General features: G+C 38.7%; 6 protein-coding genes across 6 annotated transcripts; 5 read left to right on the forward strand and 1 right to left on the reverse strand.

The window, feature by feature from the left end:
* The first annotated feature begins 398 nt into the window (after window positions 1-398).
* Window positions 399-3,890, forward strand: LOC125196589 (cytochrome P450 CYP72A219-like). The gene is made up of 5 exons (XM_048095172.2): window positions 399-942; window positions 1,631-1,851; window positions 2,052-2,284; window positions 2,643-3,027; window positions 3,212-3,890. Exons 1-5 carry the CDS (start codon window positions 681-683, stop codon window positions 3,638-3,640), a joined length of 1,530 nt encoding a protein of 509 aa, XP_047951129.2. The 5' UTR covers window positions 399-680; the 3' UTR covers window positions 3,641-3,890.
* A 904-nt stretch (window positions 3,891-4,794) lies between these two features.
* On the forward strand, window positions 4,795-7,665 carry LOC125192919 (cytochrome P450 CYP72A219-like). Its single transcript, XM_048090596.2, has 5 exons — window positions 4,795-5,115; window positions 5,616-5,836; window positions 5,997-6,229; window positions 6,534-6,918; window positions 7,056-7,665. The coding sequence occupies exons 1-5, from the start codon at window positions 4,854-4,856 to the stop codon at window positions 7,482-7,484; spliced, it is 1,530 nt and encodes a 509-aa protein (XP_047946553.2). The 5' UTR covers window positions 4,795-4,853; the 3' UTR covers window positions 7,485-7,665.
* Window positions 7,666-9,840: 2,175 nt separating this feature from the next.
* LOC125191702 (cytochrome P450 CYP72A219-like) lies at window positions 9,841-13,669 on the forward strand. Its single transcript, XM_048089108.2, has 5 exons — window positions 9,841-10,160; window positions 11,442-11,662; window positions 11,857-12,089; window positions 12,517-12,901; window positions 13,046-13,669. Exons 1-5 carry the CDS (start codon window positions 9,899-9,901, stop codon window positions 13,472-13,474), a joined length of 1,530 nt encoding a protein of 509 aa, XP_047945065.2. The 5' UTR covers window positions 9,841-9,898; the 3' UTR covers window positions 13,475-13,669.
* A 664-nt stretch (window positions 13,670-14,333) lies between these two features.
* Window positions 14,334-17,281, forward strand: LOC125196158 (cytochrome P450 72A397-like). The gene is made up of 5 exons (XM_048094554.2): window positions 14,334-14,765; window positions 15,288-15,508; window positions 15,861-16,105; window positions 16,186-16,573; window positions 16,649-17,281. Exons 1-5 carry the CDS (start codon window positions 14,489-14,491, stop codon window positions 17,072-17,074), a joined length of 1,557 nt encoding a protein of 518 aa, XP_047950511.1. The 5' UTR covers window positions 14,334-14,488; the 3' UTR covers window positions 17,075-17,281.
* Window positions 17,282-20,649: 3,368 nt separating this feature from the next.
* On the forward strand, window positions 20,650-22,266 carry LOC125194303 (F-box protein CPR1-like). Its single transcript, XM_048092447.2, has one exon. The coding sequence runs from the start codon at window positions 20,855-20,857 to the stop codon at window positions 22,067-22,069; it is 1,215 nt and encodes a 404-aa protein (XP_047948404.1). The 5' UTR covers window positions 20,650-20,854; the 3' UTR covers window positions 22,070-22,266.
* Window positions 22,267-22,290: 24 nt separating this feature from the next.
* On the reverse strand, window positions 22,291-23,901 carry LOC125194302 (putative F-box protein At2g02030). Its single transcript, XM_048092446.2, has one exon. The coding sequence runs from the start codon at window positions 23,798-23,800 to the stop codon at window positions 22,415-22,417; it is 1,386 nt and encodes a 461-aa protein (XP_047948403.1). The 5' UTR covers window positions 23,801-23,901; the 3' UTR covers window positions 22,291-22,414.
* Between the last annotated feature and the right edge of the window lie 440 nt (window positions 23,902-24,341).

Here is a 24,341-nt window from a genome sequence, read left to right on the forward strand (position 1 = left end):
CATTAATACATACCCTAGATACAAATGATTCGATCTAAGCATATATATAAAATTTAAATTAAACAAAACATTATATGTGAAATAATGAAAGACGAAAAATGTGGACATTGAATCTAAAGTTGTCAATGTGGACTATTGACTCTAAAGTCTTCAAGAAAGAAGATATAATACTCTAGTCTAGAGTATCCAACTTAAGGTATGCACGATTTGGCTTAGAGAGAGAGAAAAAAAAAAAAAAAAAAAAAAAAAAAAAAAAAAAAAAAGAAGAAAAGGAGAGAGAGATGTTTTTTAGGTTTATATCTACTTTCCCCACCAAACTTCACACACATATATAGCTTTAGGAAGGGTATGAATATTGATCAATTTTGATTTCTCTTCTACTAAGTAGTGATCAATTTTTATTTCTCTTCCAACAAATAATGATCTTGCATATCATCTTGAATTTCTCTTTGTATGAGATGATTTTCCCACCAAAATGTGTAGTTTCTATGCATTTTTAATAAATTTGGTGAGCATAGTGTTTTCCATTATTCAAATTAAGGCATTGACGACTTTTCCTGGTCTTTAATTCAAAAGGAACCTTCCAAATTCGAATTAAGAGGATAAAATAACTACAAAAAGGCAGTTGCAATAACAGAATTAAGCAGATAATCTTCCTCCATAAGCAAAATCATTCAAATATGGAACTAGTATTATCCATAATTGCTGCTATTTCTATTGCTATTGTGGTGAAATTACTAAACTGGGCATACCTGCGGCCGAAGCGGCTGGAGAGAGCCCTGAGGAAGCAGGGGCTAAATGGTAATTCATACAGACCGGTGACCGGCGACTTGAGAGATATCATGAAGGCCACGGAAGAAGCAAAGTTGAAGCCTATCAATCTCGATGATGATATCAAGCCAAGAGTTGTCCCCTTTTTCGTCAACACATTCTCCAAATTTGGTATGTTTTTTATCAAGTGATTCGAGATTTTTGATTTAAACTATATTCGATGATGATTAATGCTTCAGAATTGAAGTTAGAGGTGATATTAAATCCAATTGGTGATAAACGGAGCAGTCATGAGACTTATATTGTGGTTTCAGTTCTCTCGCGATGATTGCTTCATATTTGAAGTTAGATGTGATACATAGAAATTTAATAGTTCTTGGTAATATGTCGAATGGTCAACTATAGTTTTATTTTAGAGGGATGGGAATCAAATTGCACCAAATTTGAAATTCAAATATTTTGTTGGATTCGTTATTTTTCAAATAGTTTGATACTTCCTTCGTCTCATAAAAATAGTGTTTTTTTTTTCTGTTTTGGCATGTCACATAAAATTAGGTCCCTTTTATTTTTGATATACTTTTCTCTCTTATGAGGTGGCCCCATTATGCACTAATAAAACTCCAAACACGTTTTTTTTCTATATATCTCTTATTTTTTAAAACTCGATTTACCAATTTCACAATAAAATGTATCGTCCCTAAAGTTTCTATTTCTATGGGACGAATGGAATACTATTTTGAATAGTCATTGGAAGATAAGAATTTGGGAGAGGGATAGATATTTAGTTGTATTTTATGATGATTAAATTGGTTCTCTAATGTAGAACTTGAATGTACAATAACAAAATACCAATTTGAAGGAAATGATGCATTTTATTGGCTTGGCCCAAACCCTACACTCATGGTAACGAACCCGGAGCTAGCTAGGGAGGTTCTAACCAAAACCGAGTCATTCCCAAAGCCGCAGAGCGCAAATCCGCTGCCTAAGCAGCTTGTGCAAGGAGTCGTCAGCTACGAGGGAGAGAAATGGGCCAAACACAGAAAGATCATCAACCCTGCTTTCCATCACAACAAACTCAAGGTATTTTACCGTCTTCAAATTAATTTATCCAAATTTTATGTAAATTGTTATGCAAAGCCGCTATCAATGATCTGGATCACTAAAAAATGTATTCTCGAATAAACAGTAGGAGACATAGCTCTTACAATTTTTTTTTCTGCGTTCGCCCCTGAATAAATGTCGGTACTAATTTACCACCGTGTATATATTCTCGGATGCAGCTAATGATACCTGCCTTCGTTTTGAGCTGCGAAGAAGTTTTGAGTGAATGGGAAAAGAGTGTTTCAACAGAGGTGGACATGTGGTCTTGTTTGCAGAACATAACTGCCGATGCAATATCAAGAACTGCATTCGGCAGCAGCTACCGACAAGGTAGGAAAATCTTCGAGATGCAGAAGGAGCAGGCCGACTACGCCATGAAGGCCATGCGATCACTATACATTCCGGGATGGAGGTAAATCCCATCTTACTAAATAGTCAAGAAAGGAAACTATAGTGTTCAAGTCCTTTTAACTTGCATGGCTTTGATTTGCAATGTTCGCGTCTGTTAGGAATTCTTGTCATCATCTGATGAAACGCTAAGAAAAATATGATTTAGATTTTTAACTTAAATTATGTGAACAATTTCCGTTCACCATAATTCAAGCAGAGAAAGCTAGGAAATCTCTACCGAATTTTCGTATTTGATAAAAGAATGATAAATTTCATGTTCTATTAACCACTTCATAAATCATAAGGCTTGAGGCAATAATCTTTTGCATTAGTTATGATGTAATCAATATATAATAAGCTAGTCTACATATCTTTCGTAGACACGTGCCCACAAAAACGAACAAGAGAATGGCCAAAATAGCAAACGAGGTTCGCTCCATAATCGGGGATCTCATCGATACAAGGGTTGAAGCGATGAGAAAAGAGGAAGCCAGGCAAGAGGACTTGCTTAGCATATTGTTGGAGTCGAATTCGCAAGAAATCAAAGAGCGTGGCAGCAAGAGCTTCGGGATGAGCATGGACGATGTAGTCGAAGAGTGCAAGCTCTTCTACTTAGCAGGGCAGGAGACAACTGCCTCGCTCCTCGTCTGGGCTATGGTTATGCTTAGCAAACATCCGGAATGGCAAACGAAGGCGAGGGACGAGATCTTGCAAGTCTTCGGCCATCAAACGCCACATTCCGATGGTCTTAACCACCTCAAGATTGTGAGCAACTAAACATATTTTTTTAAAAATTTTGTCTAGCCTTTAAATTTATCTAAAGTTTATCCGAATTATTATGCAAAAGTCTCTATTAATGATTTAAATCACTTTAAAATATATTTTCAAATAAAATTTCGAAAACATAGCCCCTACCGATATTTTTTTCTGACGGCTAATTTCATCACAGGTTACCATGATTTTATACGAGGTTTTGAGGCTTTACTCGCCGATACTTGCCCTAAGGCGGGAAGTAGGCAAGGAGACCAAGCTGGGAGAGAGGACGCTCCCAGCTGGGGTCCTTCTCACGGTGCCAGTGATCTTTCTGCATCACGACCGTGAGGTTTGGGGGGACGACGCGTTGGAGTTCAATCCTGAGAGGTTTAGCGAGGGAGTGGCGAAGGCGCAGAGGAAGAAGCATGGCGTGTTCTTGCCGTTCGGGTGGGGGCCTCGCATCTGCATCGGCCAGAGCTTCGCAATGATGGAGGCTAAAGTGGTGCTGGCTATGATCCTGCGACGCTTCCGCTTCGAGCTCTCGCCGTCGTACACGCACGCTCCCGTCACGGTTGTTACGGTCCAGCCGCAGCATGGTGCTCATCTGCTTCTGCACAAGCTCTAGAAGTTAGAACTATATGGTTGGGGTGTGGGGATGAGGAAATGTTTTAGTTAAGCATTTAATTTGTTTAAGTTTTATTTGATGTTGTGCTTGATTTTTGTGTGCCATAGGTTTGTTAAGTTTTACTCCGTATTTCATGTTATTCTTGATTTTGTGGGCGGGGCAAGTGAAATGAGTAAGTAGAATGTGATCCAATTATTAAATACTCCTATATGAAATGGCTAGTTGACTATAAATTTATATACTACTACTACCTCGAAGTGTTAATAAATGTGTCATATTTTACTAGTTTGGATTTTAAGAAATTATTTAATCACATAAAAAATTTACAAAGTGAATAAAAAAAATTAAGTAAAATATTGATTTTATTATAATATAGTGATTTCAATAAAATATGAGTTAGTGAAATAGAAAGGATCCAATTATTAAAAATAGTAAAAAGTAAATAGAACATTTATTGTTGCAAACAAGGGAAAGAACATTTAATGGAGGGTTGCAAAACAGAAAGGCAAAAGTAAACACAGACATAAAACACTTGTAGTCAAATTTGATTGTAAGAAACCAAAATACTCCCTCCTCTACATGATTACTTGTGTGAGTGTGTCACTTTGACTCAGTCCTGTTCAAGAAATTTAAATGGAAGTTGTTGGAAAAAATTAAAGCAATATGAATCATATTTTTATATACTTCTATTAGTTTTATAAAAAAATATAAATTATAAATTTATGGAATATGAAACTCATTTATTAAATTTTGTAAAATGTAAATGAGACATGTATTCACATACATATTGGAAAATAAATACTTCCTTCATTCTTGCAAAGTGGAGAATCTATTTTCGGTAATAAATATTCACTTTTTCTTCCCTCTCTCGTACTTTACTCACTTTTTCTCCCTATCTCTTTTATTTTATCTACTCTTTCTCCTCATCTCTCTTACTTTACCAATTCTACATTAAAACCTGTGTCGAACAACAATAGATCTATTGTTTGTGGACGAAGGGAGCATTAAATTAGGTGAGCATAACTTGTTATATACTCCCAATTGATGAGTTGACTGACTGACTATTGATGAGTTGACTGACTGACTTTTCCTAGTCTTCCACTTCTAACCCGTTAGGAAACTTCCAAAATCAAAGAGAATAAAAATTACTAAAACAAAGCAGTTGCAAACTTGCAATATTAGAAACAGAGCATCTCTCTCAAATTGATCAAATATGGAACTCGTATTATCATTCATTGCTGTTATTTCCGTTGCTGTCGTGGCGAAATTACTAAACTGGGCTTACCTGCGGCCGAAGCGGCTGGAGAAAGCCCTGAGGAAGCAGGGACTGAATGGTAATTCCTACAGACCGGTGATCGGCGACTTGAGAGATTACATGAAGGCCATGGAAGAAGCCAAGTTGAAGCCCATCAATCTTGATGATGATATCAAGCCAAGAGCTGTTCCCTTTTTCGTCAACACAATCTCCAAATTTGGTATGTTTTTTTTTTTTTCTTTTTAATTGTTCCAATTTTTGTTTAGACTAAATTTGATGTGATGATTGCTTCAATTTGAAGCTAGAGTTGGTAGAAATGTGAGTTTCATCTTAAAATCGATTAGTTATGCTATAGTTTTAGTACTCTTATGGTGATTACTTCAAAATTGAAGTTAGAGGTGATATAAATCTACGAGTTTCCATCTTAAAATTAATTGGTAATAAGTTGAGTTGTCAATGATAATTTAAGTTATAGTTTCAGTTTTCTTTTAATTCAGATAGTATTTGTTTGTTTCATTTGCTAACATCCTTGATAAGAATCCTTTGTGATGAATCTCGGAGGGATTGGATCAGTCCTCTATCAAATTGCAACAAATTTGAATTTCAATTAGTGTTTTGTTTTATCTCAGATAAGTGGTCTACATGTTCTATTGCTCTCATACTATTTTGAAAGGTATATTTTGTAGTATTGTATGTTGATTAAAAAACTACAACTTGTAGGAAATGATGTGTTCTACTGGTTCGGCCCAAACCCTACTCTCATCATAACGAATCCAGAGCAAGCTAGGGAGGTTCTAACCAAATCCGATTCATTCCCAAAGCCGCAGAGCTCGAATCCACTGCCTAAGCTGCTTGTGCAAGGCGTTGTCAGTTACGAGGGAGAGAAATGGGCCAAGCACAGGAAGATCATCAACCCTGCTTTCCATTTAGACAAACTCAAGGTTTTTTTTACCATCTTCAAATTTTATATAAATTGTGATATACAAAATATTTTCTCGAATAAACTTTAGAAGACATAGCTTGTATAAATCTTTTTTTTATGTGTTCGCCCCTGCATTAATGTTTGTACTAATCACCATGTATATATTTTTTCGGGCGCAGCTGATGATACCTGCCTTTGTTTTGAGCTGCGAAGAAGTTGTAAGCGAATGGGGAAAGAGTGTTTCGCTAGAGGTGGACATGTGGCCTTGTTTGCAGAACATAACTGCCGATGCAATATCAAGAACTGCATTCGGCAGCAGTTACCGACAAGGTAGGAGAATCTTCGAGCTGCAGAGGGAGCAGGCCGACTATGCCATGAAGGCCATGCAATCGCTATACATTCCGGGATGGAGGTAAATCCCACCTCACTAAATAGTGGAGTTCAAGTCCTTTTAATTTACATGGTTTATCGTCATAGCGAAAATAAAAATAAAAATATGATCGAGAATCTTTGGTGAAATTATGTTTTGAGTAATAGATTACACAACAGATTACAACACTTGTTGCATAATAAAGTTCCGATGCAGAAACAATTCTCGGTATAACAGTCAATGGTTAATTGAATCATGCATGCTTTTGGTATCGTTGTGTATGCAAACCCGATACAGGAAAAATGCTCGGTATAATAGCCTAATCTAGTCCGCATATCTTTCACAGACACGTGCCCACGAAAACGAACAAGAGAATGGTGGAAATAGCCAAGGAGGTTCGCTCCATAATATGTGATCTCATCGATACGAGGGTTGAAGCGATGGGGAAAGAGGAAGCCAAGCATGAAGACTTGCTTGGCATATTGCTGGAGTCGAATGCGCAAGAGATCAAAGAGCATGGCAGCAAGAGCTTCGGGATAAGCATGGATGATGTAGTCGAAGAGTGCAAGCTCTTCTACTTCGCAGGGCAGGAGACGACTGCCTCGCTCCTTGTCTGGACCATGGTTATGCTGAGCAAACATCCGGAATGGCAGACTAAGGCGAGGGACGAGGTCTTGCAAGTCTTCGGCCATCTAACGCCCCATTTTGATGGTCTCAACCACCTCAAGATCGTGAGTTGTCGTCGTTATAGGCGAAATGATGAGCTTTTCAGGGGCTTAAGCCCCTGAAAAGTTTATTTTTTTAAATAAAATTTAGAAAATATAGCCCCTACCAATATTTTTCTCTGACAGCGCTAATCTCACCGCAGGTTACCATGATTCTATACGAGGTTTTGAGGCTTTACTCTCCGATAGTTGGTCTAAGGCGGCAAGTGGGCAAGGAGACCAAGCTGGGGGAGGCGACGCTCCCGGCCGGGCTCCATCTCACGGTGCCGGTGATCTTTATGCATCACGACCGTGAGGTTTGGGGGGACGACGCGTTGGAATTCAATCCGCAGAGGTTTAGCGAGGGAGTGGCGAAGGCGCAGAGGAAGAAGCAAGGTGTGTTCATGCCGTTCGGGTGGGGGCCTCGCGTCTGCGTTGGCCAGAGCTTCGCGATGATGGAGGCCAAAGTGGTGCTGGCTATGATCCTGCGAGGCTTCCGCTTCGAGCTCTTGCCATCGTATACGCACGCTCCCGTCACGGTTGTTACGGTCCAGCCGCAGCATGGTGCTCATCTGCTTGTGCACAAGCTCTAGAAATTGAGAACTATGGTTGGGGTGTAGGGATGAGGAAATGTTTTATTTAAGGATTTGTTTAAGTTTTATTTGATGTTATGCTTGATTTTGTGGGACAGACAAATGAAATGAATGAATTTCACTTACTAAATGTAATATGGCTAGTTGACTATAAATTTATATATACTACTACTGAATGGAACTGGCAGCGGAAGCGTGTGTTGAATTATCATAATTAATAATTATTAATCGAACAAATAAATCACATAATAATCATATCTATTTAACATGTTATTTACACAAAAGCTATTTGCGTAATTCTCACATGTATCATGCTCATAACTTGAATTAATCATGCTTTAAGAATATTGATACCTAAAACATGCTTTTCTACGGAGCGGAAATAATACCTAATTAATTCTCCAAAGAATTGATGATGGCTAGCGACTTCTCCACGTGACGCTTTGAATACTAGACCACGGATCTTCTCTCAGGTTCCCAAACTATACTCCAATATCAATGTGGCTTGATCTCACCGGAATACTAGGACTTAAATAAAGAAGACAGAAGAAATCTTTTCCAATTTGGAGAGAATTTCGACCTCCTCTTAGTAGAGGGGAACGAAAATTTAGTAGTTAAAATTATTATTTATGTCTCCTTTATTCTCCTATTTATATTAAGTTCTTTTTGGACCCAGACAAGGATCTATAGAAGGTTTTGGATATGGGCTCATCCAATTTACTTTTTACTAATTAAAATTGACTCCCACAATTTAATATAAGCTTTAATTGGAATATTACGAGCAGTCACTACAGAATTAATATTGAACTCTCCCCATCCAAATCCAAAATTATAAATAATCTGGGTTTCCGTTTTAACTTTCATTTCTCGCGCTTAAGATAAAAATATCCATTAATTAGTTAATGTCTGCTATGGACTTAATTAATTAATTTCTTATTAATTCCGAGAGTGGACTTAGCATGAAACGCTTATTTATTATTCATAGAGTGATCAAACTCCAACTAGCTAAGTTCTGAATAATAAAACCTTGTTTCGCGCTCCTCTTGAGGACATTATCAAACGAGACTCACCTCGCGCACGATTCAATATAATAGCAATTCTAGCACCGCTAGATATTAATCATCACTACCCAGTATATCAGCATTATTGGGTTACGAAAAACCCGCACCATTTGATAAGTCAAAGTAATGCATAATCAATACCGTATGCTCAATGCTAACCTACATTGATTAAGAAACAAAAATATTTATCAAGACCTCGCCTTTCAGTAGATAGCCCAAGGATAAGTCTTGCTGTTAGATCCGTTCAGTGCTTTACCACACCAATGTCATCTTATTTCAGTAAGGCTTAAAAATATGCGGACTGACATTGCAACCTTTCACGATGTATAGTATAATTCCATCTAGGTTGTGAAATTCTTCTTTTTCTTTGTTAGGACTGACCGTGCTACCTTAAAGTGGACGCCGCCCACAACCGGTCTACTAAAACAAAGACTTAGACTTTGTTAAGTTAACTTATATATTTAAACATGCATTAACATCCATTAAATGTAAAACATAACAACATTATGACAAAAATAATATGTTTTATTCCTTGGAAAATAAAATAAAAGTTTTACAGTATTCAATCACTCGAAAAGTGATTTCTAGTATACAAACTCTAACAACTACTCCTCCACTGCTAATATATATCTCATATTTTACTAGCTTGTATTTTAATAAATTATTTAATTATGTGAAAAAAATATAAAGTAAATAAAAAAAAGTTAGCAGAATATATTTTTTATTATTGTATATTGATTTTAATAAAATATGAGTTAGCAAAATAGGGATAGTCGACTTGTTAAAAATAGTAAAAAATAAATAAAATATTTGCTACAATTTGCCTATAACTAAAATGCAATTTGCAGAAATTCATCTACAACTTCATGAATGTATATTGTATTTATGTATTTACAATATTGCATGTTTCGTGCCACGTAGCATCACGAGATTGGATATACGTTGTGACTCTAATTAATGATGCGCACTAATGCTCTCCTGTTGAAAAATAAATACTCCCTTCATTCTTTCAACGTGGAGAATTTATTTTTGGTAATTTTATTAGTGTTATTTGTATATTAAATGACAAAAAGATACTTCATTTTTATTTGTAGAATTAATTCATTTTAAATGTGACATTCCAAAAATCCGTAACTTTGAAGGTCCAGAAAGAGTATAAAAGACATGAAATCGCACAAGTACATTCTAATTTTTTACTCTAATTTATTAAATTAGGTGATGACTGACCGATTTTTCCTAGTCTTCCACGTGAGGAAACTTCCAAATTCAAAGAGGATGAATAAAAATTACTAAAAAAAGCGGTTGCAACCTTACAATAATAGAAACAGAGCATCTCTCTCAAATTGATCAAATATGGAAGTCGTATCATCCTTAATTGCTGCTATTTCTGTTGCTATTGTGGTGAAATTACTCAACTGGGCTTACCTGCGGCCGAAGCGGCTGGAGAAAGCCCTGAGGAAGCAGGGACTGAATGGTCATTTTTACAGGCCGGTGATCGGTGACTTGAGAGATTTCATGAAGGCCGTGGAAGAAGCCAAGTTGAAGCCCATCAATCTTGATGATGATATCAAGCCGAGAGTTGTTCCCTTTTTCGTCAACACAATCTCCAAATTTGGTATGTTTTTTTTCTTTTAATTTTTCAAATTTTTGTTTCTACTATATTGGATGTGATTATTGCTTCAAATTGAAGTTAGAGGTTATAGAAATCGGTCGGTTTCGTCTTAAATCTAATTGGTGAATCTAATTGGTGATAAGATAACCGTTGGCCGAACCCACGCTCGAGTGAGGGCTTGGCCAATCCCAATTGTATATATACAGAGAAGGAATTTTAGAAGAAATGGGCGAGGGGAGAGAGGGGGGCATAGGAGTGTGAAAGTGGGAGAGGAAAGAGAAATAATTTCTTATTTAGATGTTAGTATTAAATTATTTAAGTAGAGATTAGTAGTACTAATTGTTTAAATTTTATTCTTTCACAACAAGTTTTTAATATTAGTAACATTTAAGTAAGGATATTTTTATTTTTAAATTTTGTTCTTTCTTAGTTTAAGATTTTAAGATTATTCTAATGACTCTTTGAATATTTGCCATTTTATGTGATAGTCATAGTACTTAATAGTACTATATTCAACTTCCTTTGTCCTAATTAAGTTGGATCACTTCTTTTGGACACATATATTAAGAAAATATGTTGAATGAGTTAAATGATACTCCCTCTGTCACGCTTTAGCGGTCCTAGTTACTTTTCTGCACTCATTTTGTATAAAGAATAATAAATGGAGTAGTTAAAATAGATAAATGATTAAGTAAGAGAGTGAATAATGTTGAAAAGATACTACGACTAAAATAGACTATCTGTCTCGAAGATAATAGGGGCTTGACGTCACGTTATCTTATTAATAAATTTCAGCACCGGCTACTTTAAGTTTCTGGTTCCGTCCCTGTAACCAAGAGTAGTCATGAGATTGTAGTTTCAGTTCTCTAGTGAAAGATTGCTCAAAATTGAAGATTTGAAGTAGAGGTGGTAGAAATATGAGTTTCATCTTAAAATCAATTAGTAATATTAGTATTGTTTTAGTACATCTTATAATGATTAGCTGAGAGAAATCTACGGATTTTCATTTTAAAATCAATTGGTAATGAGTGTAGTAGTCAATAATGATGAAGTTGTAGTTTCAGTTTTCTTTTAATTCCCATAGTATTTGTTTGTTTCATTTGCTAACATCCTCGATAAATTCATGATGAATCTCGGAGGGATTGGACCAGTCCTCTATCAAATTGCAACAAATTTGAAATTCAAATAGTATTTTGTTTTAGATCAGATAAGTGGGCTACTTGTTCTATTGGTCTGATACTATTTTGAATGGTATAGAATGATAGATATTTTGTTGTATTGTAGGAAAAGATGTGTTCTATTGGTTCGGCCCAAACCCTTCACTCATTGTAACGAATCCGGAGCAAGCTAGGGAGGTTCTAACCAAATCCGATTCATTCCCAAAGCCGCAGAACTCGAATCCACTGCCTAGGCTTCTTGTGAAAGGAGTTGTCAGCTACGAGGGAGAGAAATGGGCCAAGCACAAGAAGATCATCAACCCTGCTTTCCATTTAGACAAACTCAAGGTTTTATTCGTCTTCAAATTTGTCCAAATTTTACGAAATTGTTATACACTAGCCATTGTCAATGATCTGAATCACTTAAAAATATTTTCTCGAATATACTTTAGAAGACATAGCTCATATAAATCTCTTTTTCTGCGTTCACCCCTGCATTAATGTTTGTACTAATCACCGTGTATATACTTTTTCGGGTGCAGCTGATGATACCTGCCTTTGTTTTGAGCTGCGAAGAAGTTGTGAGTGAATGGGAGAGGAGTGTTTCAACAGAGGTGGACATGTGGCCTTGTTTGCAGAACATAACTGCCGATGCAATATCAAGAACTGCATTCGGCAGTAGTTACCGACAAGGTAGGAGAATCTTCGAGCTGCAGAGGGAGCAGGCTGGCTACGCCATGAAGGCAATGCGATCTGTATACATTCCGGGATGGAGGTAAATCCCATCTCACTAAATAGTCAAGAAAGGAAATTATAGAGTTCAAGTCCTTTCAACTTACATGGTTTATCGTCATAGCAAAAATACAAATAAAAATATGATCGAGAATCTTTGGTGAAATTATGTTTTGAGTAATAGATTACACAACAGATAACAACACTTATTGCATAATATAGTTCCGATGCAGAAACAATTCCCGGTATAACAGTCAATCGTTCAATGAATCATGCATGCTATTGGTATCGTTGTGTATGCAAATCCGATACAGGAACAACGCTCGTTATAATAGCCTAATAAGAGACGCTATTGAACTTTTCGTACTTCTATATGATAACTTTCGCGTTGTATTTCTTTTTGTTCGTCAAATTATCATTAATTCGTATGTAGTCATTACATCCTAATCTAGTCCACATATCTTTCACAGATACGTGCCCACGAAAACGAACAAGAGAATGGTGGAAATAGCGAAGGAGGTTCGCTCCATAATCTGTGATCTCATCGACACAAGGGTTGAAGTGATGGCAAGTGAGGAAGCCAAGCATGAAGACTTGCTTGGCATATTGCTGGAGTCGAATTCGCAAGAAATCAAAGAGCATGGCAGCAAGAGCTTCGGGATAAGCATGGATGATGTAGTCGAAGAGTGCAAGCTCTTCTACTTCGCAGGGCAGGAGACGACTGCCTCGCTCCTTGTCTGGACTATGATTATGTTGAGCAAACATCCGGAATGGCAGACTAAGGCGAGGGACGAGGTCTTGCAAGTCTTCGGCCATCAAACGCCCCATTTTGATGGCCTCAACCACCTCAAGATCGTGAGTTGTCGTCGTTATAGGCGAACCTAAATGAGGAGCTTTTCAGGGGCTTGAAAGCCCCTGAAAAGTTTATTTTTTTAAATAAAATTTAGAAAATATAGCCCCTACCAATATTTTTCTCTGACATCGCTAATCTCATCGCAGGTTACCATGATTCTATACGAGGTTTTGAGGCTTTACTCTCCGATAGTTGCTCTGAGGCGGCAAGTGGGCAAGGAGACCAAGCTAGGTGAGGCAACCCTCCCGGCCGGGGTCCATCTCACGGTGCCGGTGATCTTGTTGCATCACGACCGCGAGGTTTGGGGGGACGATGCGGCAGAGTTCAATCCACAGAGGTTTAGCGAGGGAGTGGCGAAGGCACAGAGGAAGAAGCAAGGCGTGTTCTTGCCGTTCGGGTGGGGGCCTCGCATCTGTATCGGCCAGAGCTTCGCGATGATGGAGGCCAAAGTGGTGCTGGCTATGATCCTGCGAGGCTTCCGCTTTGAGCTCTCGCCGTCGTATACGCACGCTCCCATCACGGTCGTTACGGTCCAGCCGCAGCATGGTGCTCATCTGCTTCTACACAAGCTCTAGAACTATGGTTAGGGCTGGGGGATGAGGAGATGTTTCAACTAAAAGTTTGTTTAAACTTTGTTTGATGTTATGTTTGAACCTTAGTTCTAGAGCTAAAATGTGAGTTAAATAAGTGAAGTAAAATATAGAATCTATTTATCAAAATTAGTAAAATATACATGATAATTGTTAAAAAAATTATAAAATTTTGTCAAATTCTAATCTATCCTGCAAACTTTCAAAAACAATTAGCAGCTTTGACATTTTTCTCAATTGTCCCATGAGAAAAAAACACACCATGCTATATTTGTGAATTTATCAATTTCATACGTATTTATGTAGAAATTAAAGATATAACTGACTAAGTGTATGAAATGATGTCGTTTAAATAGCTTAACATTTTGTTCGTATAGTATTCATCGTTTGCCAGCATCAAACATAATTTCTCCCAAATCATAGACTATGTGAAATTGAGAAAAATGTCAAAGTTATGATATAATTGGTCATTTTCAAAAATTACAGTATATATCAAAATTCGATCAAACTTCATATGTTGTTTTTTTGGCTATTTCCCCAAATATAAATGAGACAGGATACTCTATAAAACATGTGATCTCATAAATAAGTATTTCTATCGTCCTAGCTACCCTACCAAACATGAGGTAATACGATTATTAAGAATAAATTTGTTGCTTTCCTTTTTAAACCAAACATTTTTCACCATAAATTAGTGACAATACATTTAAACTCCATGACTTTTTTAACCGATTTTAAAAGTTAAATCAACTATTTAAATTTAAAATCTCATTATTCTCTTTTTCCTTTTCTTTTATGTGGTTTTAATTTTGCCGTCGCGTCTCTTCTCGAACCTCGAAACTGATAACGTCGAATGTTCTTCTCCGCCACCAAAATTCAAAATTCCCCAAAAATATCAAGAAAGCCAGAAGCCCACGACACTGACTAACACTACTTCATATAATTGCAGTGAGAGATGCACACAATCAATCAATCAATCAAACAGATTCCACCCCAAAAATGGAAGCAGCGTTTCAAATACTACTCGCGTCTGCTTTGGCGCTCACAGCGCTCATTTACACATGGAAATTACTCAATTGGGCATACCTCACCCCCAAGCGCCTCGGCGAAGCCCTCACGAGGCAGGGCTTCAAGGGTAATTCCTACAAATTGGTGTACGGCGACTTGAAGGAGATAATGCAGTCGGTGATGGAAGCCAGGAACAATCCAATCAACATCGATGATGATATCAAAAAGAGAGTTTCCCCCTTCCTCCTCAACACAATTCACAAATACGGTATGTCAATTTTCTATTATGACATTAGGGTTTGATTAATGATTAATGATTAATTGGAAAATTGAAGTGTTTAGGTTGATTTAGGCATCAATTCGTGAAATTTGATTGAGGTAATTCAGTGATTTCACTTGATTTGAGTGAGGTTTCTGCATAATTTGATTAATGAAGAATGATTAATGTCTCCATATATTGGGAAATTGAAGTGTTGTAGCTTGATTTAGGCATCAATTTGTCAAATTTGCTTGAGGTAATTCAGTGATTTCACTTGATTTGAGTGAGGTTTCTGCATAATTTGATTAATGATTAATGATTAATGTCTCCATATGTTGGAAAATTGAAGTGTTGTAGGTGATTTAGGCATCAATTTGTCAAATTTGATTGAGATAATTCAGTTATTTCGCATAATTTGAGGCATAATTTGGTTGGGAGGGGTCAATTTTGGGGGTTTTTTGTTTGTGATGAATGCTGATGCAATGCTGATGTTTGAAGTTGTTTTGTTTTGAATTGAATTGATTTTTGTAGGGAATGAGTCGTTGATTTGGTTCGGGCCGAGGCCTTCGATCGTGTTGACTGATCCGGACCTGGTGAAGGAGGTGCTGACCAAGAACTATCTGTACCTGAAGCCGGTGCAGCGGAATCCGCTGGCGAAGCTGCTTGCGCAAGGACTTGCCAGCGTTGAGAAAGATAAATGGGCTAAGCACCGGAAAATCATCAACCCTGCTTTCCATCTTGAGAAATTGAAGGTTTTCTATTGCAAATTCTTGTTTGTAGTTGAGAAATTGATGTGATTTAGGCCAAAATGATATCCTGGTTGGTGAAACGGCTTATTCGTGTGTCTGTGGTTGGGGAGCATCTTAAAGATTCTGTTATAGGATAATGTATTGAGATAAGTTAGCTTTTGTCTTACTATTTTGCTTGGGGGAGCTCATGATTTCGGCCTTCTTCTTGAATCACGAAGAAGTTCTTTGTATGCTCTTATAGTTGAGAAATTGAAGTGTTTTAGGCCAAGTGGTTGGGTAGAATCTTGATGATATTGTTATAGGATAATGTACTGAGATAAGTTTGCTTTTTTCTTACTATTTTGCTTGTTCGCAGCTCATGATTCCAGCCTTGTATTTAAGTTGTGACGAAGTTCTGAAAACGTGGGAGAAGAATGTCTCACCGGAAGGATCTTATGAGGTGGATGTATGGCCTTATTTACAAAACCTAACGGCCGATGCAATATCAAGAACTGCATTCGGCAGCAGCTACCAAGAAGGGAGACGAATATTCGAGCTTCAGAGAGAACTAGCCGAGCACATCATTCAAGCTTTGCGCTCTATATATATTCCAGGGTGGAGGTAATATCATAGTATATGAATCCCTTTTGAATGTGCATTCCGTTGTATTTCATGTATGATCTGTTTTCTTGATACTGTAGATTCGTTCCCACCAAAAGGCATCAGAGAATGAAACAAATCGAGAAAGAAATCCAGTCAAGGATTCGAGGTCTCATCAGCAAAAGGGTCGAGGCTATGAAGACAGGGGAAGGTGGTAGCCATCAGGACTTGCTAAGCATATTGTTGGCCTCCAACTTCCAAGAAATCGAGGAAAGGGGTAACAAGAGCTTCGGGATAACCATAGATGAAGTAGTCGAGGAATGCAAGCTGTTCTACTTCGCTGGGCAGGAGACTACTTCCGTGTTGCTCGTTTGGACATTGGTTTTGTTGAGCAGATACCCCGACTGGCAGACCCGAGCCCGGGAGGAGATTATGCAAGTCTTTGGCAATCGAACGCCAGATTTTGACGGCCTGAATCAGCTCAAGATTGTAAGTGGATTCGAATCAAACACGTTGATCTTATCAAGTATTTGAGTGAACTAACTCTGATGATCTTGATCGCAGGTTACGATGATTTTCTACGAGGTGTTGAGGCTTTATCCACCGGTCGTAGTTCTTGGCCGGAGAACGAGCGAGGAGACCAAGCTGGGGAAGTTCACCTTACCAGCCGGGATTCAGATCTCATTGCCAACTATCATATTACATCACGACCCGAAAATTTGGGGAGACGATGCCATGGAGTTCAATCCGCAGAGATTCAGTGAAGGAGTGGCGAAGGCGCAAAAGGGTCCGGGCGTATTCTTCCCTTTCGGCTGGGGACCTCGGATATGCATTGGGCAAGCGTTTGCGATGCTGGAGGCGAAAATGGCATTGGTAATGCTTCTGAGAGGCTTCTCGTTCGAGCTTTCTCCGTCGTATACGCATGCCCCTGTTAGTTTGATCACTACTCAACCTCAGCATGGAGCTCACCTTCTCCTACACAAGATCTAGATTTTTAGAGTTGGGAGTCTCTGAACATCTATGGTTTTTTGAACTATAGCAGTTTTTTGAAATGGATAAATAAGCATAAATTTTGGCTTTCGGCATTAACTACTCTACCACTAGATCAATATGCGCACAAGTCATATGTATAGTAGTTTTTCATGGAAAGTATGTGTAATAGTAGTTTTTCATGGAAAGTATGTGTAAGTACTGATATGTATTGTTGTTATTTCAATTTTGCATTCAAAATTTTGAGTTTTGGGCCTAGAGCTGGCTTAGTGGAATTTCGGTTTGGTTGGATTCAGCAAAAATTGGGCCGGTTAAGCCCGTTCGTAAGGTCTAGGTCCGAGGGCGAGCTTCGGGCAAAAAGTGTGGTTTTTCTATCAAATGAGCCCAATAGGTTTATAATATATTGCAAATGCATTTTATTTTATTCTATTTCTTGCTTTATTTTTTTAAATTTTATTATTTTAGGGCTAAATAAACATTTTTTTCTTAATATCTGTGAAAAAAAAAAAGCTTTGTGAAGTAAAGTGAGTATCGTTCTCTAAGTATTAGGATGATAAAAAAAACATAGCTAAAAATATTGCCCCGTTTTCAATCTTTGATTGATTGGAAATTGAAAAAAAAATCTTTTCTGCAATTTCTAAGTATTTTGAAGGAATGATTTTATTCTGAATATCTAAAGAGTTTTGTTTAATATTATATCAATAGCATTCATACAAATCACAATAGTTGGAATCAATTTCATGATATATACTTTCTTACCTGCCCTGTCTCATATGCGCATACTTTTAAATTTTAATCAAAACTTACTTTAACCTATGAAATAAAAATTAATTTTAACAAGACATAATGAAAGACAAATTAACAAACATTACGTCAACTATAAATATTAGAAGTGGTTCAAAAATGTTAGACAGAATAAAACAATATACTTTATTTGTATATATGGCAATTTGACACATTTTTTAAACAAAATAATATTTTTAGTTAAATACAAACCAGGGTAAGTAAAGGGCAGCCCATGTCCAAAACAATAGTCCAATTTAATTTATTAGTGTGACGAGGAAACCTAACAAAATTGTCCTTTGTATTTGGTTTTATACGTGTCTATTGTAGCATAAATTGAACCTTGATGATGTGTCCTGCCTATTTGATAAATTTTCATAATAATTATACTTTTATTTGTTTTTTAATTTATGTCACTAGCATATCTATAATACTATGATAATATCTAGAGAATAATGGTGCCTAATTCAGGCAATATATTTAAATAGTGACATAACAAGACAAATAATTATTGTTCGGGTACAATGCACGATGGCAAGAATTTTTGTGGAGGATCCCACGACTATGTCTAATTTATTTTAGTGTGTTATTGTATTTAATAGTATGGTTGTTAATTAATAACAATTGCATAAATCTACGTCAGGTCTTGAGAATATTTAATTGAAGTTATCAAATATTTAAAGCAATGTCTTATCTACAACGATGGAGTGCATGTGACAATTGCATCCACTAAGAATTTAGTATATTTAATATCTTTTCTCCAAGTGAACAATTTTAATACCCGAGTTAGAGGTGTCCACGGTTTAATAACCGGCGGTTACGATTCGGTTCCAAAATCGCCGATTTCGGTTTCGGTTCCGAACCGACGATTTTTCAGCGGTTTTTCACGGTTTCAAACCGTCGGTTTTTTGCGGTTCCGGCTTGATTTCAGGGTTTTCCGGCAGTTTTTTGCGGTTCCGGTACCGCTCGGAACCGGCGATTCCGGCACGGTTTCGGTTCAAAAATTTTTGAATCTGAACCGAACCACCGTTCAAAAATCAACGGTTTCAGTTCGAGTAAATTCTCACGATTTCGATTCGGTATAAAACCAAAATATGAGTATAAAAAAATTATACTAATGGCAAGGGTAAAATCACACTGTTAAGGTAATTTTACTGTTAAGATAATTTTACTATGAAATTCTGAAATATGGACACTAGTTTGTAAGAAAATTAAATCCAAATACTCAGTTATTTGGAAATAATGAATTATAGTTTTAGTTAAATTACAAAACTCCTTCACATATTACTAGATGACCACGGTTCCGGAACCGGTGGTTACGATTTGGAACCACCGGTTCCGGTTTTGGAAATTAGTGAATCGGAACCGAACTGCGAGGGTGTTTCGAGGTTACGGTTCTGGTTCCAAAATCGGCGGTTACGGTTACGGTTCGGAACCGCGGTTTTTCGGCAATTTTTTGCGGTTTATCACGGTTCCGAACCGTCGGTTTCCGGTGATTTTTGGCAGTTTCAACTCGATTTCACGGTTTTCCGGTGATTTTTCGCGATTCCGACATGGTTTTGGTTCCAGAATTTTGGAACCTGAACCGAACCACGGTTCCAAAAGTGACGGCTTCAGTTCGATTTAAATCTCACGATTTCGGTTCGAAATCGGAACTGCCGATTACGATTCTGTGATTAACCGTCCAAACCGAAAACCTTTTGCTTCTCTACATATTACTTTGATGATTGATATTTGGATCCAAAAACTGGTTGCCCCGACCCACTTGACACTGTAGCCTTAGATGACGTGGCATAGCAGCACGCCGCACGCTTCAGCCTTCTTCCAAACCATGCAACATGCCTAGTTAATAATTATAATTAGACAAAAAAATATCTATATAAAATACACACCACACTAATAATATGATTATTTAAAAAAACTAACCTTATGATGTAACTTTGATTAAAGTCACCTACATACCACACTAAGTAATATTAAATATTACACCCTCCTTTCCATTATCATTGTCCCACGCAAAAAGTTGGTTGAAAAAGTTAATAGAAGTTGGAATCCACTTTTTTATATTGAGTTTATAATAAAATGTGAGTGAAGTGAGTTTGTGAAATGTGAGATCTATTTACTCCCTCCGTCCCGCTCAAGATGACACATTTTCCTTTTTAGTTTGTCCCAACTAAGATGATACATTTTCTTTTTTGGTAACTTTCTCTCTCCAATTAATACACTCAACCACTTTTTCTCACTCCTATTAAAATATCCATCTTTCTTTATCTCTCTACTTTAATACTCACATCCACCTTCTCTCTCCAATTAAACACTTTAACCAATAACTCCTAAAATCCCGTGTCGGCTAAGCAATGTGTCATCTTAGCCGGGACGGAGGGAGTACTATTTATGATAAAAATGAACTCTTACAATTATTATGTGACAAACTAAAATGGAAAAGATTGACAATTATTATGAGACTGAAGGAATAATATTCCCTCCGTCCCAGCTAAGATAACACATTTCTTAGCCGGCACAAGATTTTAGGAGTTACTGGTTAAAGTATTTAATTTGAGAGAGAAAATATGGGTGTAAGTATTAAAATAGAAAGAGAAAGAAAAATGAATATTTTAATAAGAGTGAAAAAAAAATGGTTGAATATATTGATTGGAGAGTGAAAGTTTCCAAAAAAGAAAATGTGTTATTTTAGTTGGGACAAACATAAAAGGAAAACGTGTTACTATCTTATTCTTAACGGGACGGAGGGAATAGTAAACATAATCCATCTCTCTCTAAAAACAACATAATCCATCTCTCTCTCTCTCTCCAGAATTAGTAAACACTAATCACTCTCAAAACTCGTCACCATCTTCAGATTCACACCATTCCCTCATTTTTCACATTTTTCCACAGCAGAAACGACTTTTTCTTCAACAATTTCGGTTTTCTCACGAAATCTCGGAACGGATAACATATATAATTCACGCATGTGACCGAATCAGCACCAAAAAAATGGCGGATTACTTCCTCGAGGACATCGTAATCAACATTCTCCACCGATTGCCGGTGAAATCCCTCCTCCGCTGCACCGCCGTCTCCAAATCATGGCGCTCTCTCATCACCAGCCCCGAATTCACCGCATCGCACCTCCGATTCGCGCAGCAGGTAGCTCCCTCACTCCTCCTCCGCCGCTGCATCAAAAGCTCCGAGCGCTATGAATTGTATTCCGACGATGATTCATCGTCGTCGCTCAATCGTGTCGCTGCATTTCAATTTCCGTTTAAGAGCATGAATTCGTTTTTCACGATCGTCGGTAGCTGCAACGGATTGCTCTGCCTCTCCGACGATCGGGTTTATTTGATGAACACGGTTGTTCTGTGGAATCCGAGTGTGAGGAGATCGGTTTTGCTTCCGAAGCCTAATTTGATTTACAATTCGTACGGTTCGTTCAATCAGTACCTAGGGTTTGGATTTGATTCTGTTTCTAGTGATTATAAGGTTGTGAGAATTACGTATGTTGATGTTGGTGTGAATCCCCAAATTGAGGTTTACAAGCTGAGCAGTGGTGTGTGGAAGGATCTGAGCTGCTGTGTCGAGCTTGTTCCGGTTATATGTAGCCGTGCTCGCCAAGTGTTTGTTAACGGGGCTTCGCACTGGATTGCTCGGTACATGGATTCGTACGATGTGGTTGTGGCGTTTGATATGTGTCTAGAGGCTTTCAGGACGATGAAGCTGCCGGTTCTTCAAGGGAGCGATGGTCAGTTCAGGGGTCGGGATCTGGCCGTCTATATGGATTGCCTTGCTCTCAATCTATGGCATGTGCCTGGTGCAGCGCTGTGTTATAGTGTTTGGGTGATGCAGGAGTACGGTGTTGAGAAATCTTGGACGAAGAAATTCTGCTTCGACTTTACTAGTGTTGGCAGTGAGCTTCTGAGGCCGTTGTGGATCAGGAAACAAGGTGAAGCGGTGGTTGTTTGTCAGGATGGTCGTTTGGTTTGTGTAGATCAGGAAGGGGGCCGGGTTAAGGATTTTGGACTTCGCGGGCATAGATCAGATACGTATCAGCGCTCTCTAGCTGTGGATAGCTTCGTCTGCAGTTTGGTTCTCTTGGAGAGGGATGCTTCGAGTTTGAGCTCGTTGCCGAGTGATGATGGGGATAGTGCCGGAAGCTCTGGAAGCGAGTACGAGAAAAGGTCCGAAAGTGTTAGCAAGCATAGATTGTTATGAACTGGAGCTGTGAAGCAAGCATATCAGTCTACTGGTAAGCATTTTAATTAGTAATGTTAGAATGGCATGAAAATCTGAAGACATAAAATAAACCATTTGATGTAGTTATGTAAATCTGTTATTCTGTGCTTGTAATGTAATGTAATGTAATGATGCATCTTAAATGATTAGAAAGGCTTGATTATTATGTATGTAAACTGGGATTTTTGGTGAAGAAAAACTGGAATTGATTTGGAATAGATTAATATTTGATTCTATAATACAAGGCTCTGTTACACAGCAGAGACAGCACACCTTTCTATTCTAGTTTTGCAATTCACTTCAAATATAGTATTACAACAAATTTCATTCATCTTCCTCAAGAGACCTCTGCTCCTCTTCATCATACAAATTCAAGCCCTTCATCACCTGCACTTCCTCCTCACCCACATTCAAGGCCTCCCTCAGCCTCCCGAGGCGCGGGACGTGAGACACGACCTGCAGATCATCAACCCCGTCGTTCCTCAGATCCTCCTCAAGCCGCGAATCCTCCAGCACGCACACGTGCCTCTCCTCCTTCGTGACCGGGTTGTAGATCACAAACTTCCCCCTCCAGTCGTGCATCAAGATCTCGCCCCGGCTCAGGTACTTGATCGCCTTGTACTGCCCCCTCGGCCACAGAACGCCCGCGTGCTCCAAAAACGTCGTCCTCGTCTCCACATCGTAGAGCTTCCTCCACTGCAGCCCGGTGTTGGCACCCTCCAGCACGAAGAGCTCGACATGGCCATCCCCCGGGCAGACAAGGGACGCGCAGAGGGCGCCATCCAACACACCTAAACTCATGCTCTTCGAGGCAATGCTGTTGGTTTCGAGCATCGAGAGGCTCATTTTAGGCAACGCGACGATCTGAAACAGAGCGTTGTCGAAATCGTAGCAGCAAACGACCGAGTAGCCATCGTAGCTCCAGTAAACCCCACCGGAGACGTAAACCACCTGCGAAATCGTTCGGCATAAAACATACTGAGAGGTTCCTCCGCCAACGCGCCTCCAGCTCCCGTCGCCGTTTCCTCCAACGGATTGAATCTCCGGCCAGAAAAACATATCCTCCTCCTCATCGTCCGCCCTCGCCGCCATCCTCAGAAGCTCGAATCGCTTCTTCGCAGCGCTATACCCCATCCCGACGAAGGCGTAGATGTCGTCCTCATCCATCGGCGATGACGAGAGCGAGACGTATTCCGCCGTGATCGGATTGCATACAACAATGCAATCGCCGCGATTCTGATCGTAGGCGGTCCAGCAGAGCAATCCCTCGCAGGAGGTCGCGTTGGTGTTGGGGCGGAGGAAAACATCCTGCACCTTCGGCGGCTCCGCCGCCGCGGCGGCGCGCGTGCGGATGTCGAATCGAGAGATCAGCCTTGAGCTCCAGGCGCCGGAATCGAGATCGGAGACGCTCCGCCCCTCCACCAGATGGAGAATCCGGCAGGATCTGCAGACCGATCGCCCGCCGGAGACGAGGAGAGGGCAGGCCGGAGCTCTGGAGAAGTGGATTCGCGAGAAAACAGGCTTGTCGAGCATCCGCTGCCATGGCTTGCTCACGCTCTTCCACCGGAGAACAGACTTCGCCGGCAGCCACGACAGGATTTCTTCGAGAATGTCGTCTTTGAGCTCCGCGGCAGTTTCCGGCAGCTCATCGGCGGCGATATCGGCGGCGGCGGTTAATATTATCGGGAATTGGAGAGTTACCGGATCCATGGAGGCTTTGATTTCTCCGATTAAGAGGTGATAATTGGGGATTTTTGCAGAAAGGGGGAGTGATGGTAAACCCTAATTTTTGTTTTTCTAATTTGGGCTTTTTATTTTGCTTTATTAGCTCATTCTGTCAAACAGTGCTTCCACTTTACCTTTTCACATGTGCATTTTTTCGATTTGACTTTTTACCATTATGTTCACTTTTCAGCGTAATTCACTCCTCTCATTTAATTTCTTTGATAGTAATTAAATAATTCAATAAATTTCTCATTTATTTTGTTATTCAATGATTCCGAATTTATTATACTGAGTTTTAGATGTAAATAATTGTATTGATTATCCCTTTGTCCATGAAATATTGTCCAAGTTTGACTCGGCACGAGTTTTCAGAAATATGAAAAAAAATGAGTTGAAAAAGTTAGAGAAATGGAGTTCTCACATTTATATATTAGTTTTGTAGTAATAAAATGTGAGTGTAAAGAGTTGGAAAAAAAAAAGCAAAGTGGACAACTTTTCATGAATTGTAAAAATGGTAAAACTGGAC

Source organism: Salvia hispanica, chromosome 4 (assembly GCF_029641045.1).
Source record: "Salvia hispanica isolate PSC_SH4W2 chromosome 4, Shi_PSC_v1, whole genome shotgun sequence".
Taxonomy (NCBI): domain Eukaryota; kingdom Viridiplantae; phylum Streptophyta; class Magnoliopsida; order Lamiales; family Lamiaceae; genus Salvia; species Salvia hispanica.